This window comes from Acomys russatus, chromosome 5 (assembly GCF_903995435.1).
Source record: "Acomys russatus chromosome 5, mAcoRus1.1, whole genome shotgun sequence".
Taxonomy (NCBI): Eukaryota; Metazoa; Chordata; class Mammalia; order Rodentia; family Muridae; genus Acomys; species Acomys russatus.
The window spans coordinates 71,740,115-71,761,614 of NC_067141.1; the positions used below are offsets into that span (position 1 = coordinate 71,740,115).

At 47.3% G+C, this 21,500-nt stretch overlaps 1 protein-coding gene across 1 annotated transcript in view; it reads right to left on the minus strand.

The window, feature by feature from the left end:
• Positions 1–9,152: 9,152 nt before the first annotated feature.
• Positions 9,153–21,500, minus strand: part of Xpnpep1 (X-prolyl aminopeptidase 1) — a 51,709-nt gene continuing 39,361 nt past the window's right edge. The window contains exons 13-21 of the mRNA XM_051146766.1: positions 20,873–20,931; positions 20,481–20,558; positions 18,631–18,702; positions 17,363–17,423; positions 16,116–16,185; positions 15,129–15,302; positions 14,538–14,614; positions 13,567–13,665; positions 9,153–9,687 (exon numbers count right to left, since the gene is read on the minus strand). Coding sequence (XP_051002723.1) covers positions 9,559–9,687; positions 13,567–13,665; positions 14,538–14,614; positions 15,129–15,302; positions 16,116–16,185; positions 17,363–17,423; positions 18,631–18,702; positions 20,481–20,558; positions 20,873–20,931 — 819 coding nt within the window. The 3' untranslated portion in view covers positions 9,153–9,558. The remainder of the gene's footprint in view (positions 9,688–13,566; positions 13,666–14,537; positions 14,615–15,128; positions 15,303–16,115; positions 16,186–17,362; positions 17,424–18,630; positions 18,703–20,480; positions 20,559–20,872; positions 20,932–21,500) is intronic.

Sequence of the window (21,500 nt, forward strand, 5' to 3'; positions counted from 1 at the left end):
CTAATTGGATGGCTACTTGTAGAAAATGCAAATAGACCCAAATTATTAACTGTGCACAAAACTAAAGTCCATGTGGATTAAAGACCTCAACTTAACACTGGACACCCTAAATCTGTTAGAAGAAAAGGTGGGGAAGAGCCTTGAACTCATTGGCACAAGAGACAACTCCCTGAACAGAACACCAACAGCTCAGGCTCTAAGATCCTGAGATTAATAAATGAGAACTCATGAAACTGAAAAGCTTCTCTAAGGCAAAGGAAACAGTCAACAGAACAAAATGACAGCCTACAGACTGGAAGAAGAGCTTCATCAACACTACATCTGACAAAGGGCTAATATCCAAAATATATATCAAACTCAAGAAATTAAACACCATCAAGCCAAATATCCCAATTAGAAAATGGAGTACAAAGCTAAACAAAATTCTCAACAGAGGAATATCTAATGGCTAAGAAACACTTAAAGAAATGCTCAACATCCTTAGTCATCAGGGAAATGCAAACCAAAGTGACTCTGATATTTCATCTTACACCTACCTATCAGAATGGCTAAGATGAAAATTTCAAATGATGCACATGCTGGTGAGAATGCAGAGAAAGAGGAGCACTCCTCCATTGCTGGTGAGAGTGCAAACTTGTACAACCACTTTGGAAATCAATCTGGCACTATCTCAGAAAATTGGAAATAATTCTACCTCAAGACCCAGCCATACCACTCCTGGGCATATACCCTAAAGATGCTCCACCACACAACAAGGACATTTGCTCAACTATGTTCATAGCAGCTTTAGTCATAATAACCAGAATCTGGAAACAACCCAGATGTCCCTCAACTGAAGAATCAATAAAGAAACTATGGTCCATTTACACAATGGAATACTATTTAGCTATCAAAAACAAGGAAATCTTGAAATTTGCAGGCAAATGGATGGAACTAGAAACAATCATCCTGAGTGAGGTAACCCAGATCCAGAAAGACACTCATGGTATATACTCACTATAAGCAGATATTAGCTACTTAATACAGGATAACCACATTACAAGGTCCATGTATGATGAGGACCTAGACCCTCTGCTCAGATGTAGTTGATAGGCAGCACAGTCTCCTTGTGGGTCCCACAATATGGGGAGCAGGGACTACTTCTGACATGGACTCTGGCCTCCCAGCATTGATCACTTCCCCCCCTGGCAGGGTAGCCTTGCCAGGCCATAGAGGAAGAGGACACAGGTAGTACAGATGAGACTTGATAGGCTGAGGTCAGATGTTAGTGGGGAGGACTCCCCTTTCAGAACACTAGGGGAGGGAGGGAGAAGGGATGAAGAAGGAAGAGTGGGAATGAGAGGTGACGAGGGAGGGGGCTATAATCGGGATGTAAACAATTCAAAATGCAGAACAAGCAGGTAATTTATATTGCTAATCCCACTACATGGGAATAGCTCTGAGACTGGCTGAGACATGAAAGTCTATGCATAGACAAGGCTTCTTGTTGGTCACTGAATCCTAATGACTTCTTGTTAGATGTCATTCTTCATATGGCATAAATTAAGAGTTCCAGATGTCTTTCTTATGCTCATACAAAGGGCAGAAAACCAGTTTCAATTGTTCTGTGCATTCCACACACCTCATACATTTATAATTTTAGAACTGTATAATGCTTATGATAAAGTATATGTTTTCAGAGCAAAAGAATCAGACACTGAAGCTATATCAGACCTAGTAGGATTCATTGCTCTCAGCATGCTGGACACTGACGTCCTGCATCCTTCATGTCCCAGCCCCAAGCACTTCAATTGCTATGTCTCATCACAACAGGACAGCTTTGAAGAAAGCTTCCAATCCCAATTGGTTCAGGATTTCAGACGGTCCCACACAGGACTCCTATTAAGCCTGGAATTTCTCAACATTGAGAAATTTGGCCACCTATGCTATTTCTGGCTTGTTTAATCATTTTCCAAATTTTATTTGGACCCCTACAAATGTATTAGTTGCCACAAATCAGCCAGAAGAAAACTTAAGAGGATGATGCCCCATTTCCCTAAGGGGGGTTGGGTAGGTTTTTGTTTGCTTTCTTGGGATACAAATGATTATTTTCATTGGGATTTGGTTATAAGTTTTTTTTTTTAAGATTTATTTACTTATTATTACATATACAGTGCTCTGCCTGCATGAATACATGTAGGTCAGAAGAGGGCATCAGATCACATTACAGATGGTTGTGAACCACAATGTGTTTGCTGGGAATTGAACTCAGGACCTTTGGAAGAGCAGGCAGCCGCTCTTAACCACTGAGCCATCTCTCCAGCCCACGGTTATAAGTTATTATTGGTCTTATTCAGAGAGAAAATGAGGTTGGACTCAGGTATGTCTTTGTTTTCCTTTATCTTTCTTTCATAGGTAAGGAGATAGGGGTTGAAAAGAAAGAAGGGGGATATAGAAATATATAGGGAGGATTGAAAAAAAAGTAGATTATTGATTGAATCTACTACTCAACTTAAGGCCTTAATTGTTACTCACAAATAAGGTTATTTTTAATTCACTGGTATAGAGTTTTGTATATTGGTGCAAAATAAGTTTAATTTTGATACATTGGTATAGAATTCAAATTTAAGATTATTCGTCACACATTTTATATATATATATATATATATATATATATATATATATATATATTTCTACTCTAATATGAGGTATTGTAACCATACAACTCAGTTATAATACAAGGTTTACTTCCAATACCTTGAAAGTGCTATTACAGGCTATTTAGGACAGTTAGGTTATACAAGCTAATTGGTAGTTGGTTAAATCATGGTCATATCAATTACTAGTCTATTTTTATCACAAGAATATGCATCCTAGATTTAACAGATAGATATGATTCTATAGACATATACATATATGGTAAAATGGTTAGATAAGGTCTTCAAAAGCTTCAGAGACCTACAAAATATGGCATTTAAAGATGTTTTTATTATTTTAAAGATTCTTTGAAAAGAAGACAGGCTAACTCCTGGCAACATCCAGCCTACCTCAAAGAAGATGATGAGCATCAAAGAACCTCCTTATGGAGATGGCTTCAAATGCGGTAAACCAGCCACTGGGTGAAATGTGCTTGTTTCTGCCACAGACAGAATTCCACCTTAAAATGGGCAAGCTTGGATACTGGCAAAGTCAACAGCCAAACTCTGCCAAGACCAGGTAAGGAAGTCCTCAATAGTTCCTACCTCACAAATATATACATCAGATATACAGGCCAGAAGGGTGAAGATGATACTCCAATGTTATAGAGCTTAGTGTAATCCATTTTTTAATTGGATTATTCAGTTTGGTGGTATTTAATTCATTGAGTTTTGTTCTGTTGACAGCGTCCTTTGTCTCACAGAAACTTTTCAGTTTCATGGGGTGCCATTTATTAATTATTGATCTTAGAGCCTGAGTTGTTGGTGTTCTGTTCAGGCAGCTGTCTCCTGTGCCAATAAGTTCAAGGTTCTTGCCCACTTTTTCCTCTAACAGATTTAGTGTGTCTGGTTTTATGTTGGTCTTTAATCCACTTGGACTTTAGTTTTGTACAGGGTAATAAATAAGGGTCTACTTGCATTTTTCTACACATAGACATCCAGTTAGATCAGCACTGATGCACCAGCCAAGGACTGGTGAGGCCCTAGACCTCCTGCTCAGATATAGTCAGTAGGCAGCACAGTCTCCTTGTAGGTCCCATAATATGGGGAGTAGGGGCTACCTCTGACATGGACTCTGGCCCCCACAAGTTGATCACTTCCCCCTGGCAGGGCGGCCTCACCAGGCCACAGAGGAAGAGGATGCAGGCAATCCAGATGAGACTTGATAGGTTGGAGTCAGATGATAGGGGAGGAGGGCTCCCCCTTTCTGAGGACTAGGGGAGGAAGGAGGGGGAATGAGGGAGGGAAAGGGAGACAGGAGAAGATGAGGGAGGGGGCTACAATTGGCATGTAAAGTGAACAATTTTTTAAGTTAAAAAAGAAGAAGAGGCGGGAGAGAAGAGAAGAAGGAGGAGGGGGAAATAGGAGGAGGAGGGGAAAGAGGGGGATGGGGAGGAGGAATGGGAGGACGGGGAGGAGGAGGGGGAAGAAGGGGAGAAGAAAGAAAGAAGAGGAGGAAGAGGAGAAAAAGGAGAAGAAGCTGATCCACTTCCTCTGTTCACCTAAGAAGGAAGAGAGGAGCTGTTTCTCTTGAAAAGCAACGGCCTACTGTGCCTACCCATGAGCCCTCGGGACACGCAGCTTATGGAATAGAACTACCTAAAAACCTCCTCCATCCCACACCAATCCCACCAGAACTAACTCAGTTGTTTTGACAACCTGGCCAATGACAGGGCTACTTTTTAAAAAAGCATTTGTGATTTTAACTTCAGCTCAGATCCCAAGCCTGACAAAAAAATGTATCTTAATGACAAAGAAAGCCTTTGCTGCCACCATCCCATCTTCTCGACCTAGTGCTGCTGTGAAGATGGCTCATGGCACATCTGTACTTTTCCCCCATACATGTTCTGTGAGTGTTTTGTTTAAATAGTAAATGACTTCTTTCCTCTTCTTTAAAGCCCAACAATTCTGTACTTTTCTTGTAGACTGTACAATTCTGTCATACAATTCAAACAGTACTGTATTCTATATTTTTGGACATAGTTGCTATTTATAGAGCTGTGAGGTGTTATCTTTTTAACGTGCCTTCTCAGACTTTTATTCTGTAATCTCAGGATGTTTTCTTGAACATTTTTTAATATTTGTTCTGTTCCTTTGCTTTCGTTTTCTTCTTTGGAGAACCTTGTATAAACGTTTGGTCCGTTGCCCATCTGTGTCACATTCTCTTAGTGCTTTGTTTTACTCGTTTTGACCTTTGTGTGTGTTGTGCAAGTGCACACACATGGAGGCCCAGTGCACGTGCACATGCACGGAGGTCAAAGATTGATAGGAGGTATCTTCCTCTTGGGCTCTGCCTCAGTTTTTTCAGGCAGGGTCTCTCTAAAGTCATTGCTCATCACCCGTCAGGGATCACCCAGTCTCTGCCTTCCAGGCTGGAACCGCAGGCGCATCCTGCCTGACCTGGCTTTTGAGGTGAGTTCTGAGGCTCCGAACTCAGGTCCTCAGGCTTGGAGCTGCAAGCCCTTTACTGCCATCCGCCTCCCGCCCCTTGCTCTGACTTGTTGCATTTTCCTCGTTCCTTTTCCGTTTGCTTAAGAGACTGCTTCGGTTCTTTATCCTTGTATTCCTGTGAGCCTGTAGCTCAGAACCGTCTCCATCACCACATATCGCTCAACTGTGTCGCCATTCTCGGAGGTTTTTCAAATGTTTCTAACTTCTCACCTCCATCAGCGTCTCCTGTTTCGGTTTATCCTCAGCATTATCTCCTGTTTGGGTCTATCTTCAACATTGTCTCCTGTTTGGGTCTATCCTCCACGGGTTTCTCTGTCTGGGTCTATCCTCAGCAATTCCTCCTTGCTTCGGGGCTTTGCCAGGCCAGTTGCCAGGATTCTGGCTGCGGCAGCTCCTGCCTCTTCACCCAAAACCCACACATCACAGTAATGATGCCCCTTGCTTTGATCACCCTCCCAATAGGGCTCTTGGAGACTGTGTTCCTGGTCTGCTCCCAAGCTGGCGGAGCACCTGGCCACCACCTACATCTTCTTCCAACACACAAGTGGAGGGGACAGCTGTCCCGCGCCTGTTCAGAGTGCCAACTACGCTGGCTGTAAATCTCATCCCTGAATTTGTTTTGCTATCCCAGGTTCTGTTTTTACTGTGATTTGGAGAGAGTCAAAACTATGACAAAAGTCAGAACCTGCATTTTAAACTCTAGATCTTACAAATTTCTTCTTTTGGGTTTTGTATTTGGTTTGGGGTCGGTTGGTTGGTTTGAAAAGTATCTGAGGCCAGTCCCTAGGTCGTTGAATACAAAAGGCCTGCGTCTGCAACATTGCTAGATCTTCAATACCTTGTACATAAAACTTTATAAATAACAGAGCAGGCAAGACAGAGAAATGAAACTGGGATCCTTGGAGCTCTGTAATGCAGCATTGATAATTTCTCTATTCAACATCCACCACTTATTTAATTTGGCCTTTTTGTTCTAAGTTTTCTCTCACCATCTTCCCTTGAGCCCTGGCACATCAGAGTTTTATCCCATTCTGTCTTTATAGAACTGTCTTGCCTAGTTTAGGTCTCATAGGCTTAATGCTAAGACAACACAGGGCAGGCAGGAAACTCCAGGCACCTGGCACCTGGCACCTGGCACCTGGCACCTGGCAGTATGGCTGTGGCCAATTAACTCAAACTGCTCTGAGGCTGCCTCGGGAAGACAGGCTTAACAGGCTGATGCAGGAACGGTGGAGCTGCCGTCACACTTGAGTTACGGTCTGTTTAAACTTGAAATCAACTGTGAGTCACAGTTCCCATTCTGCGGATAAGGAAGCTTTCAGGCTATCAGGAGACTACAGACAGTCCCAAGGGTATGCTTCCTGCCTTCCAGAGGGATGACGGATGAGAACCAGGCCTAATCCGTTCCATCCTTGGGGGAGACATCTCCCCTGTAGGTCTCACTTTATGCTACATGTTAGAAATAGGATCAAGTATGAGGAAAAGACAGTTATGAATTCATCTTCAGGGGATTAAAATGTACCCTGCTACTCCTTGGCCAGCATTCTGTCTATACTTTTCTAAACCTTGTTACAAAATCACCCGAGGCTACTGCGCCCTCACCAAATGGCAGGTGGGAATGAAGCCTCTTCGGGAAGGGAGGCAGAGTGGGCTGGGGAGCTTGTAGGCACTCTAGGCTCACGCTTGTAGTTAAACCTGTCCTTGCTGCCACCTTGGTTCTAACTGATAATATCGATTAGTTCTTTTATTTTCCAGTCTCCTAGTTGGCCAAAATAATGGACACTGCCAGCCATGCTTTGATGAATGTCAAGTAGGCTCCTATCTGTTCACCTGTCAGAATCATCCAAATTAAAGATAGGGTTTAATAGCAAGATAGAGTGGTGGGGGGGTGACAAAGTAGGGAACACCGAGACTGTCTTTTCCCCTACATAGCACTACACAGGCACAGTCCGTCTGGCATGCATTTGCAAAGTACAGTCCACTGCAAGGGCTTGACAGCAAATTGAAATTAATTCTGGCCAATTTCAGCCTTTAGCCCTGTAGCAGTTACCTGCCCCCACCCTGCCTCATACACAAGTGTCTCTCTTTCCATTGGCCGACAGCTGTGCACATATGTCCCTGGAGCAAACTGCAGAGCTCGCAGGAGCCTTGGTGAGCAAGAGACCTTGATTTAGATGGTGTGCTCTGATGGGCAACTGCTGCTTCTTGGGGGTGAGGGGATTGCAGGTGGCCTGCATCTCCCAGAAAGCAGAAAGACCTTCTCCTTCAAAGTAATTCCTAGGAGACTTAAAGGGCCTATAGTCTTTTTTTTTCTTTTGTTTTTCCTTTTTCTCTTTTGGGAACCATCCATCAAAAACTAAAAACCTGAGGGAGGGGCTGAACTCTGGGGAAGTATAGAGTAAATATGATGAGAATACATATATGCATATATGAGGTTTTCAAATAATAGAAACACATTCTTCTCAAAAGCAGAACATTTGAAAACAACAGCGATATGGGGAAAATATGAAAGCAAATTCAAATGCCCAGGAAAAAGCTCCATACTTGACACTTATGTCACCAGGTGACCCTTGGCCTAAAGCCTGCAGCAAAAATAAGCAGAAACCAGCGATAACAGAAGGAAGGAAGCCCCAAGGAGAAAAGTCTGAACTCAACTTCCAACAAAGGTCACAAGACATGCAAATAAAATGCAAAGTATGATACTTCCAAAGGGAAAAAAGTAAAGAAAAACTAAGAAAACTTGAACAAAAAAGCAGGATGCCAGATCTATCTACAAGATGCCTTTAAAATGAATGCAGAGCGTTCAAGGAAAATGTATAGAAAGACCAAGGTTGAACAAAACGCAAACAGCAACATAATAAACATAAAGAAACCAAAAAACAAATTCTAGAGCTGGAAATTACATAATATTGACGGGGGTGGGGGCGATGTGTGGAGGGTCCAAAGCTGGATTTGAGCAGGCAGAAAGGGAAAGAGCAGAGGGGACAATGGAAATTTGCAGGCCCGAGGAAGACCTGCAAAGCCTACAGGACACCTTCAAACACACCAACATACACACATCCCTCCCAGAAGATAGAAATGGAGGAGATGGTTGAAGAAATGGTGTCTCATAAACTCCCAAACTTAATGGGACACATTATTAAATTATGAATTATCAAACTTTGCACAGCTTATATTTACAAAGGTAACTGCAATCAGAGAAAACTGACTCGTGAGACCCTTATGAAGCCAGAAGGCAGCAGGTCAGCATTTCCTAGATGCTAAAAGAAAAGTGAGTCAATCATGAGACTGACATCCAGCACAGTGTTCTTTACAAGTAAGGGAGAGATGACAGCATTCCCCGGTTTAGGGAGAGACTAGACCCAACTCGCAAGAAATGCTGAAGGGACCCTGATGATGAAATGCAAGGACGAGACGGCCACTAGATGCCACATGACAGATTGAAGAACTCGGTGACATGCGTGGGCAGGTGGGACAATGCTTGTACTTCAGTTTTTCTACCTTAATCTCCTCTGTCACTGATGCATATATGAACTCACGGGCACTGTGGCAGCAGGCACAAGGCCTGCACAGGTTCAAACTAGATGAGGTTGCAGCCCCAAGAGAAGGAAGTAGACATGGGTTTCCTCCCCCTCCCCACCAAGAAGCTATTGACACCCACTGGGAAAAGAGAAATCAGCTTTCTCCAATGGAGTCCCACTGGGTACAGGAATCACACTTCAGGGCAAGTCCCATGCCTGGGAGTCACTGGCCAACACAAAACGAACTCAATGTGTTCTGTAGACTTTCAATGCCATTTTGCTGTGTTTGGGCTTTTTTTTTTTTTTTTTTTTTTTTTTTTTTTTTTTTTTGACTATCTGGTCTTTTGCTTGTTTGATTTCCATCTTTGTAGAGGTTTGGTTTGGTTTTTTTGTTTGTTTTGGGGGTTTTGGTGGGGGGGTTGTGTTGTGTGTGTATACCTTGGGCAGCAACCTTGCCTGACTACTTGGAGACAGCACCTCCAAGAAAGAGACGGCCAAACCAAAGCAGAGTTCTGCTGTTTTTATTCACTGATTTTAAGAGGGTCTCAGGGACATCAAGGTGACCGTGACTGGTGTACTAGCACCTGTAATGAGACCATCATGGAGCAGTCAGTGTTCACCATCACTGGCCAGAGGACTCAGGGGTCTCCTCCTTGTCAAGTCTTCATTCAGCTTTGTGGGGCCCCCTCCCTCTGATGTAGCAATTTTATTCTTGGCTCATTCTCAACAATTAAAAATTCATAAAAGACTGTTTGCAAGAAAATATCAAAGTGGTTAAGAAGAGTTCCAGTTCTTCTTAGTGTCTAAAAGTAAAAAGGGGAGTCGGGGAGGAAGAGGTAAGGAGAGGTCAGGGATTGGCCAGGTTTCTTCCTTCGCCCAGAGCATCCTACAGAAACAAGCGCAGGGCACTATCAATGCTGCTTGGAGATTGGCTCTGTCTCTCTGATGAGCCACTCGAGAGCTTCCTGGCGGCCCTGGGTCTGCAGTTCCTTCCCAATCACATCCCTGCAGGTTTGGTGGTAGCTGTTGAGCCAGTCACACTGCAGGGGAAGAAAGGACACCATGCTGTTAGGAAACGCTGCACAGGCCAACAGTGAGGAGCCCAGGTGCTAGGGACACAGCTGAGAGGAGAAACACAAAGCCTTGTCCTTTTCTTCCTAGATCACTATGTCTGCTTCCCTGGGAACAGACGGGCTGCAGTGCTTCTGGTTCAATGACCCCAGAAGAGCACAGCATGCCAACGTGAACTAGCAATGACTGTGAGGGAACCAAAGATAGCCTGGTAGAGAGCCAAGGTGCTGGGCTTCCATGAGTGCAGGGCTTCTTGTCAGGACACCTGGAAGCCCCAAGATTCAGGCCATGTGGACCCATCATTCCCTTCACCCTGAAGCCCCTCAGGACAGGGCAGAGCTAACCAAGCCCTGAAAGCTGCAGAGATGCCTGCTGAGGCCAAATGCTCTCAGCTTCCTGCCCTGTATCCACTAACGCTGAATAAATGAGGACAGCCATGCCCAGCTGTCTCCAGTCTGCAATGTTGTCCAGAAGATCCAAAACCTTTGGTGGTCAAGGACTAGGATTCTTCAGAGCAGGGCTTGACTCTCTTCAGGCAAACAAGCTTGACTCTCAGCCCTTATGGAATATGCCACCACATCCAGGTTGTGTTTGTTTGCTTAGTTTTGGTTTTGTTTGTTTGGTTGGTTTTAGGATTAAAGAGTAGCTGCTGACAGAACTTGGTGCCTGGGAATTGATAACACAAGACCTGATACTAAAAGGGAGAGATTCAAAGGGTAAAATCCCTTTGGGAGTAGTGGAAAAAGGAAAAGGACATGAAGTGATGACAATGTCCATGAGACGGGTTTGACCATACACCTAACTGGAGCTGTAGCAACTGAGAGACAAGCTATTCTGGGAGGCTGGGTTACAACAAAGGAGCTAGCTTCAGGGGAAAGTCTGCTACGAGTACCAAAGCCTACCTGAGAGACCACGATGGCATACAAACCAAAGGTAGACCACTGGGTAGTACTGTCAACAGGCTCTGACAGCCAGGGCCCTAATGCCCACTGAGAAAGCAAACTAACCCTGCTACAAGCTGGGGAAGTGAAACTGAGGGAGTGAGTGTCAAAACTAGTGAAGTGCTCTGTGTCCATCAGTATTTGCAGCAAAACCACACAGAACAGTAAGGCTGCCAGCAGTGGGAACAGCTCAGTAGTAAAGGTGGCAGCCTGTTGTAACCTTGGGGGCCACGGGGACATTCCCAAAGCCCTTTTGATTGAGGAATGAGAGAAAGGATAATGCAAACTGACTAAAGAGGGCCTAGGCAATACCCCATGGCCCTGATGTCTGCAGGTGACCAAGTTTACAGTGGACATGGTCCTCTGCTGCCATCTGGTGACAAAAGAGGGACCCACTCTAAACAACTCCTAAAAGGGACTGTCAAGAACAGACTGATAGAAGGCAGTATTTTAAAAGTATAGTATTTTTAAAATCCTTGTCAGAGGCAGCTCCAGCTCCCCTTACTAGAGGACCCATACGAAGCCTGAGCTGCCCATCAGCCACATCTGTGTAGTGGGAAGAGGACGAGCTCAGTCCTGATGGGACTTGATGAGCCGGGGTGGGTGGGTAAGGGGCTCCCCTTTTCTGAGGAACAGGGGAGGGTGGAGGGGGGAAGAAGGAGGGAAAGGGCTACAATCAAGATGTAAAGTGAATAAATAAGTTAATTTTAAAAAAAGAAAGTGTAACTAATCCCATTTTCTTAGGTGTTTTCTTTGTATATTACTGTGAAAAATAAGGAGACAAGCATGCCTAATGCCTAATAAATGTGGAGTAAATACTAGAAAAAAAGTGGAATGGAAAAACCTTGCTGTGCACTACTAGCATTCCTTTGGGGAAAAAAGGTGCTATAAAGAAAGGGACCTTTGCTAAAATGGTGAGACAGTACCCTCCCTGCCTGCTGTATAAAACACTGGCATCTGGCTATCTATGGAAACTTGTTTATGACTCAAAGAAAGAGTAGTTGTCTCAAATAACTCTTCAGTGACTTGGCCCAGCAAGGTGTCTTAGTAGCCACTGGCATGGCAGCTCCTAGTGGTCTGTGTCCCGTGTCATGGGGGGGAGGGGGTATGACTGGTCTGTGTCCAGTGTCACAGGGTGGGTTATGAGTGCTCTGTGTCCAGTGTCATGGGGTGGGTTGTGAGTCTTGCTAGCAAAACTCCAAGAGAAAGCAGCCCCACTTAACTTCTCTCATGCACTGCTTCCCTGAATCAAGTGGAACCCCACCTGGGACAAACACCTCCTGATCCACATGTGGTCAGTGACTGTGTGACCCACTTACTTAGTCACAGCTATAGCTGTGGGCTTTCATGAATGTAGCCGAAGGATGCCATCAGAGGCACAGGTCCCTACGGGACATGAAGCTTCTAAGCAAGTGGCTCCCATGCCACGTGTGTTCACGTTCCCTTGCACCCACAGCATCTGTCTGGTGGAGTGAAGGGCTCCTGAGCTGCAGGGTCGGTTCTTCCCACAAAGACACACAGGACGCCAGGCTGTGCTGGGCTGAGCGCCGTGATATAATCTATGTACAAGCTGAGTAAGCCAGAATCACAGCACAAATGCTGGCTGGACCACGGGCACCAGTGATAAGACAGAGGAGCACAAGCACACAGGAAAGCTAAGCAGGAAGTAGAAGAACTTCCCAGCTGGGTGAATCTACTCCACAGCCTCTCTGGAACACCTGAGCCATCATGCTCCCTCGATGTGCTCTGCGTCCACAGGGAAGAAGCCAGCAGCTTACCTCAGCACAACTGTCTTACTCCTGAAGTGTCTTTTCATGCTTTTTCCTGCCTGTGGTCCCATCAGTCACCTGCTTTTTGCTGGGGCATCCAGGTTTCCAGCTGCCTAGAGTAAAGCTTGCTTTGTCTCTGGCTAATTGCTCCTGCCCTTTCCAGGTCCTCGCTCCTTCCCTGGCCTTGGTCACCTGCCTCACCTCAGGCATTACTCCAGGGGCGTGGGTCTGTCACTAGTCTAGCCTCGAGGACTTGGGGTCTCACTGTAGCACTTGAAGGGTCTGGTACCCCTAGTTCTGTGAGCTTGGTAAGTGAACACTGCTGTGCCACACACAGTGACCACAGCAGTACCAGACAGACTGGACCACTTCACTCATCTATGCAAAACCGAGCACATGGACAGATTCTGCTTCTTGCCTCCTTAGTGTTTTCTGCCACACAAGAACAGTCTGGAATGTGCAGCGGCCGAGAGGCCCCACACCGACCTGACTTCTTGTAGGAAAAGACAAGTGCGTCCACGGCTGCTGAAGGAGACTACTATATTTTAATTCCGAAGTACAGCCCATAAGCTCCTGCTTTGAATGTTTTCCCCAGCAGGTGGCGTTACTGTCAGAGGCTACAGAACCTTTAGGAGGAGGGGTGGACACTAAGGCCAGGTCTTCAAAGGTCATGGACTGGTCCCTGGTTCCAATCTCTCTCACTGCTTCCCAGTCCACGGTGACATGGAAACCTCTGCCACACACTCCACCATCACGAGCCTGCCTCACAGCCCCTCACATCATGGAGCTATTCCTCCAGGCCCTCCCCACAGGATGGTCTGAAATCTCCTGAAACTAAGCTGAAGCAAACCTCCCCAAAAGATGTTTCTGTCAGCTCTCGTGGCAACAAAAGAAGCTGACCCACTTCCTTAGTCCACCTAAACAGGAAGAGTGGAGCTGTTTCTCTTGAAAAGCAAAGGCCTACTGTGCCTACCCATGAGCCCTTGGGACACACAGCCTGTGGAATAGGACTACATAAAGCCCAGCATATACAAGAACGGGAGACTTCAGATGCAGCTAACCTCTACACGGAACAGGGGAGAGTCTCCACCCCTTACTAACGTCTCCTCCAAACTTCCACCCCAAGATTCCCCATTACCTCTTTATCTGTAAGAGAATCCACATCTATCATTTTGGTCTGGATGGGAACCAAAGTTAGAGGTTCAAAGGTCAGGCTTCCTCGGTTATTGAAATTATACTGCAGGGAGAAGAGAGAAAACAGCAGATTATATTCCCCCCTTGCCACAGTGGACTCTGAGGTTCCTCCACCAAGCCTGGCACCGCTCAGAGAACTGTGTAAGTGGATGCTAGCCAGGAAGGCGTCACCAGGTGCCACCGTCACGTGAGGAGCACAGGCTCAGCAGACCCACTTCCCATGCTCTGCTGAGGGCACACTTCTGAGTTACCGGAAACAACCAAACAGTGGTGCTCGGCACATTCAATGACAGGTCCACAAAGCTGGTACGTGTGCTGGCACTAGAACACGAGGTACGCGGACCTGGGGAGTCTCTGGTTTGGGGTCCTTAAAATTCCACTGGGGTATAAACATCCAAACCAATCAGCCATGTGGCCTAGGTGGTCCTGTTTATTAAGCTTTTTTTTTTAATTCTGTGTGTGTGTAAGAGGACAACCCTCCACCATGTGGGTCTCGGGGATTAGACTCAGATGCGTGCGTGCGTGCGTGCGTGCGTGCGTGCGTGCGTGCGTGCGTGTGTGTGTGTGTAAGAGGACAGTCCTCCACCATGTGGGTCTCAGGGATTAGACTCAGATGCCTCTACCCACCCAGCCTGAATGTCAAGATCGATCATCCATTCCCTGGAATTTTCTCCTTTTTTGATAGCGCTGTGGATGGAACTTAGGCCCTTGCTTGTGTCTAGCCAGGACTTTACTGAGCTGTACCCTCCATCCTTCTCCGGTTTCACAAAGGAAAGAAGCTTCCAATAAATTCCTGTATGAGGGGAAGGAAGCTCCAAGTTGGCCCCACTATGGCACATTTTTGGCTCCAAAGACAAAAGCACTCATCCCCCCATGATAAGAGTAGGAAACTTTTAAGGAAACGTGGGCACGCACCTTGGTCTTCGCTGGGACCACCAGAACGACGTTCTCGATGCGGATCCCAAAAGCTCCATCTTCATAATATCCCGGCTCTAGGACAAGCAACTCAGCGTTAGAGGCGGCCCCAAGGAGGCTCTGCCACCAAAGCAGCCTCCAGCCAGGACAGCAGCCCCATGCTGAAGGAAGAAGAGGGGCCGCTCTAGCCGTCTTCTCCCACTCAGTCCCACTCTTACAGGCACTGAGGTACTGAACAGGAGGCGGAATACAATAGTGGGGATGCACGGCACGATCGCACTGTGCATCCACGGGACACAGGAGGCAGCGCTGAGGTCTATTTACAAACATAAGGTAGCAAACACAGTGTGTCCACTATGACCCTGTAGACAAACTGCCTACACATATAAAAAACCTTTTTTTATTTTTATTTTTTTATATTTTATCCATACCTGACGTGTTCTAAAATGAGCCCAAATCACTCTGATAATTGAAAAGGGTTGTTGTTAACTTGAGAGGAGGAGGAATTTATTAGCAATTTCCTTTAAAATAACTGGAAAATAAGAAACAATAAAGTACCACCATCTGCCCTCTGCAAACACAGAGACCTACCATCAGTGACGATCATGCCAGCTTCCAAGGGCTCATCAGAGAACGTTTTATAACTGATGCCGCACGGACCCTCGTGAACATTCAAAAAAGACCCAACACCATGTCCTGTTCCATGCAAGTAATCCAGCCCAGAATCCCACAGAGCTGACCGTGCAAAGGAGTCTAGAAGGTGTCCTGAAAGACAAATGGCCGCTTGGTATTCGAACAGCACTTTAGAGATTAGAGGTCTAGCTCTAGAAGGTGAAAGAGCACGCACCAGGCAAACGTTACTGAGGAGCTCAGACTTAAGCCCAGCATAAGGAAGAACTTTCTAACAAGAGAAATCACAAGACGCCAGTCAGAGCTCAGTCTAAAGCAAGGATTCTCTTGAGCAGCAGGGGAGGGGATGGACACCTCTGGCAGCTTAGGGCTGCCATGGTGGCAAAGGCATTCCTTTCCCAGATCCTGGGATTTAAGGTTTCAGAAGCACACATCAGATTCTCGCGAGACTACAAGCAGACTGGTAGGAGTGAAAGGTAAGAAGAAGAACTCTAAGGGACATGAGCACATGGCTACCTGCCAGAGTCAAGGCTTGAGCCCTGCAACCTGCAGACCAATGCCTGTCCCACACTCAGAGCAGAATACAGCCCAAGCCAGAATCCCAGTGACGTAAATCCAGCAGAGGCCAGCAAAGGAGGCGCTGGCCTCATGAGAAGACACACAGGAGGCAGCCCTAACTTCCACTCCAGCCCTGAAGCCTTTGTGCCCAACTTGCCCCAACATGTGTCAACCACTTCTGTTCGTGGTCAGACACCGGAAACCATCCTAAGCCTGGCTCTTAGGGCATGGGGGCTGGGGGCTGGGGGCTGGGTAGGGTATGCTATATATCCTAGCTGGGCCGGGACTGAACTAAGACTGACAAAACAAAATGAAGGATACATTTTTTTCCACCCAAATGTAGACAAGTTTGAGCTCTGAGCCTGCCCCATGGCAGAATGAGCCGCCTACCTTTGGTTCCTGTTGGGAAAACAGCTGCGCTCACAGCGATGTGGCCCTTGAGGACGTATGTGAAGCATTCCTGCCAAAGAAAACCCAGAAGGTGGCTGCAGGGGACAGGAATTTTAACCCTGCCCTGTCTTCTAGCACTTCAGAACAGTGTGCCTGTTAACGTATCTAGTAATACTACAGAGAGCGTCAGAGTCAAGTATAGAAAAACAAATTCACCGCAACAGCCCCGCCGCAGATCAACTGCCAGGAAATCTTGAACTTAAAGCGGAAAGCGGCAGCAGAAAGAGCCAGGACTTCCCTTGAAGCTTCTGCCATGTGCTATCAGGAAGATGGGGAGACCAGGGTGACGCCTGCATCACCCCTAATGACAGGTGGCAGCAGCGGGCCTCCTCACCACCATGCTATCCTAAGGGTCAGCCTACCACCCAGACAAAGCCAAGGGCTTGCCAGAGAGGCATGGAAGAAACTACACCCGAGGCATCTGACCCCCCGGCAAAAGCATCATGCACCCAAGGCCCCAAATCTTCAAGGTGGGGAGTGGGGGGATGGGGGGAAGGGCTGCAAATGGCAAGGTGAAGCCACCAGGACTAAGAAAGGCAGCCAGCACGTCTGGTAAGCCTTCTCTCTCAGACACACGGAGCACTCAGAGCCTCGGCCTGTGCTGGCTGAGCAGACTGATCTCAAGGCTCCCAGCTTACAGCCTCATGGAGCCTAGGAAGTGACCACTATTGCGCCTATGTCTATACACAAGAAACGCCTTGTTCCAGACCACCAGCAGCAGGGTTCCAGCCCCTGGCAGAATCTCTCTGCCTCACAGTTCTATGCTACCTTCCTAACAGGTCAAAGCAGACGCTCAACAGTGTCTGTCATCCCGCAAAGCTCCTTGAGAGGGAAGCTGTAGGCAGGAGTGCTGACCTTGAAAACATAAGAGGGAGCTCTCGGAAGCCAATCTAGACTGCTGATAAAGCATACATCTTACTACCCCTTCCCCCTGCACGAGAAGACCAAAGCTATTTGAAGTTGAACTTGAGCCTTTCTGGCCTTAACAGCATGCTTTTAAATTTCTCCAAATGCCTTACCCTCCAATAATTAATTACCCAGATCTCATAAAGCCGATAAGCCTGACTCCACAAAAATGAGCATTTTACTACGCTGCTTATAATTTTTATTTATTTATGCAATCCCTTGATAAAAGCAATGCTGTTTTTAAGAGGGCAGAGACAGCGTCAGATTCCGCTTCGCATTACCTTCTCATAGGCCGTAGGGGTTCCAAAGTGCATGGTCCGGGTGACATCTGTGGTTCCATCCCTTTCAAAAGCAGAGAAAACAGATTTTCCAGTCAAAATAACCTTTCCTCAACCGTGAAACAAGGCATGTGGAGAAATTATACACACAGCCTGTGCAGGCAACACCCACTTTGGAAAACAGCTTTTCCTAAAAGGATGAGCTGCTACCGTATGAGCCCAGCTCCTAGACACACACATGGGAGGGAACTCCAGAGATGTGTCTGTACAAACACTCACGGGTGAGTAACTGGCAATGACTGCACAACTCTGCGTACACCCATACACCACTTTGAGTGCCTGAGTTGTAACTCAGTCAACTTGCTATAACAAATAAGGCCAAGTATAAACTGGCTTGACGAGCAGGCATGGACTCAGCCAGAACACGCACTACTCCTGGTCCACGCAAGGAGGGCTACTCCACGAGACGGGCATCGCTGGGTTACGATGACAGGCTTGTAGCAAGTGCTTGCAATGGAACACCAAGTTTCTTTTTCTGCTGCTGGAGCGCAAAGGGATTCTTGATGAGAGACCCTAGCACTACCAGAGGCACCTCTTAACACATACTCGTTCATACCAAAAATACAACTTCCAGAGTCATTGCATTAAATCCAGAAGAGACAGAAATTTATACCATGACCAAGCGAGTCCCCACGTATCTCAAGGCCAGAGAGTGGTCACCCATAACTAGTTGAGCTCACAGAACTGCTTCCAACTGCGGGGGCAGGGGCCTCTGTGCACACTGCACAGTATCTATGCTAGCTCCCTAGCAGCCTTCCTCCTGAGGAAAAATGTTAACGTGGAAAGCTGTAAAGGTGTCAAGACAAGTTCAGAAATGGAGAGGCAGGTCCTCCTTTCAGATCTATACATTAAAAATTAACCCTTTTCCCACAGGCCCCAAGGCAGCTGCAAGCAGGAGCTGGCAGGCAGCTCCTGGGATGGAGCAGAAAACGTCACAGGGTTCCCAAAGCTTACTTCCCTTCAGGAGCTTATTTCATAATTTACCAGTTTACAGCCAAGGACTACACAGCTCCAGCACCCCTCGCAGGAACAGTCACAATGGGGCCTTTTCAACAAGGGGTCAAAAAGAAGGCAAGACCGAAACCACCCCTCAGCAGGCGGTGAGGGGCGCGTTAGCAGCTGGGCGAGCTCAGCCAGGACAGCTTGTCCTCCTCCTCAACCTCTGGCCTTGAGTTCGGCGCCCAGTTCTGCAGCAGCCCTGGGGTACTTACTTGTACTGAGCACCGGAGTCAATAAGGTACACCTCATCCAGGGACAGCGTCCTGTCCGTCTCAGGGACCGGCCTGACAAAGGTAAGCAAAAACTCAGTTACTCCAAAAATGTAATCATTTGGTAAATCTGCGAGGATATGAATATTGCGTACACTCCTTTCTTTCTTTTTGTTTTGGTGTTTCAAGACAGCGGTTCCCTGTGTAACCCTGTCTGTCCTAGAACTTGCTCTGTACACCAGGCTAGCCTCAAACTCAGAGCTCCTATTTTCTCTGCCTCTCCAGATGCTAGGGTTACAGGTGTGCACCATCCAGCTGCCAGGTGCTGTTCCTAAAGCATGTCTGTCTGAAATTATTACGGAAAGAAAAAAAAATCACCCAACAGACTGTAAGCATTAGCCTCATGCTACTCCAAGACTCTGCCCCCGAGCTTCCCAGCTAAGAAGCGGAGCAGAACTCAGTGTGCTTGGGTCTAGAACAAAGATGACTTTAACAGCAACAAACTTAAGAATCAGTAGAACTTCAGGAGTGAAGCTGAGGCCGGAGGATTACAAGTTAAGACTAGCTGGCCCTTGAGGCCCTATCTCAAAAAACATTTAAAAAAAAATCTGACAGAAGCAGCAACCAGTCTAAGCTTGGGCTGCAGGGATGGGAAGCAAACAGCCAAAGTCCATGCCAGGCTCACTGGTCTCGGAGCTCCAGACTCTGTGCTAGGAGACCCTACCTTCCTTCCCCTACGGTGAGAGGAGCGGGTGGAGAAACTTCTACCGGGTGGAGCTCTCTTCAAAGAACAGGAAGTTCTTTGTGAAAAGTGACCCACCTTCCCCAGCCTATATTCCAGACAGTACCACTGTGCTGGGAAATGCCCACAGGGATCACAGCATTCGAGTTCACACTCAGTGGGTACCAATCCCCCTCCAGCAACAGAGACCATCAGACAGATCCCGGCCAGGCCTCGAAGCAGACTTCTAACAGCCTGCGATGAAGAAACACCAAAAGAGGAACAAAGAACTTTGAAATGTTTAATGCTCTAATCATATGAAAAAATCCACCATGAAACTCATCATCTGAGTGAGTGTGAAATCCTCTGGTGTCTGTATGCTGGACAGGAGCATCAGTGAGAGGGACTGGCATGTACATCTCCAACTATGTCCCACACACAGCTCTGAAAGCTATGTAAAGGGAGGAAAACCTAAGCCAACTGCAGTCCAGAGAGACAGACTGAGTGCCCTGTCCTGCACATGGAAGACAGAGAAGCACATGTCCAAAACGCCCTACACAGAGCACAAGTGCTGAGCTGGGCAAACTGATGCCCGACCTAACGACATCTCTCGACCCACAGCGGGCTGCCCCAGCTAGCAGCACATGTTTTGGATGTTGGCAGTGGTGCTCAGTGGTCGGACCAGGACCTCAAGAAGGCTGCTGCAAAGAGAAAACATTCCAGAAGATTCAAGGGTTCTGTGTTTCTGAGCCTCAGAAAGGAAACACAGCCAGGTGTGGTAGCTCAGCCCTGTAATCTCAGGATGAGGCAGGAGGATCACCATGAGGTTGATGCCAGCCCAGGCTATGTAATAAGTTCCACACCAGGCTGAGCTACAGAGTGAGAATCTATCTCAAAAAATTAATAATAATAATAATAGTAGTAGTAATAATGATGATAACAAATAAGAGGAAACTTCTAAAAGGCAGAGCTTGAGGACTCAAGAGGAAACAAGTCCTCTGAGCTCCTATCTCCCCTCCTGCAGACACACAGGGGTGGGCACAAAGCCCCTGGGAACGCTGTGTCTCCCCGATCAGGCTCCTGTGCAGAAGCAGGCGCTAAGGCAGCCACGCCCTCTGTCCGCATGCCTTACGCGTAGTGTATGACGGCGCCGTTGGGTCCCGTGCTGGAGATGGTTGGGAAGCTCAGGTCCACAAAGTCGGCCTGCTGCCTGGAACAGAGAGCAGCAGAGTCGCGAAGGTCTTCACTGAGCTGGAAACGAGGGCCCCCCCCACGCACCCCCGACCCCCCCACCCACCCCCCGACCCCACCACCCACCCCCCGACCCCCCCCCCACCCCCCCGACCCCACCACCCACCCCCTGACCCCCCCCCACCCCCCCGACCCCCCCCCCCCCCCCAACCCCACCACCACCACCCCCCGCCCCCCCCACCCCCCCCCCGACCCCCCCCCACCCCCTGACCCCCCCACCCACTCAGCTGGCCAAGAAATCAGCACAAGGCCCCAGGTCTCCTTCACACTTACCTTCGAAATGCCTCGGCTTTGTCAGCAGCTGAGATCTCCGTTACACCACCTTTGGGAACCTGCAGACAAAAGTGCCCGTAAACCATCCAGAGCGGCATGCTCTCCGGACATATGGGGGTACATCAGACACCTGACCTGTCCTCAGTCCCCACACCCCAAAGGCCCACTCTCCAGGACATACTGTGTTATGCCTCCTCTCTAACAGAGAGGAAACTCTGGCAAGCTCTCAAGAGAGCTATCTGAAGTACAAGGTTTTAGTCACTTTATTTTTCACTGGCCTAGTTTGTCACATCACTGTATGCCCAAATCTCCCAGAATGTTCTGCATCTAAGTTTAAAACGTCAAGAGCATCTCCTTCCACACAGCCATCCTAAAGCTCATCATCCTGGGGGAACCGGAAGGGTACATGCACAGGAATGTAGAGCTGTGGCAATGGGGAAATGAAGACAACTAAAACAGTCACAAGCAGGAAGACTACGTGAGCAAGACAACGTGCCCTGGATGCAGTGCCGCCACCACCTGTATTTTTTCCTAAGACAGCAAAACGCATGGACAAGGCTCAGACTACATGACTTTCAAAGGAGAAAAGCTCAAAGTATGGAGAGAAAAAAATGGCCATACTAGAAGA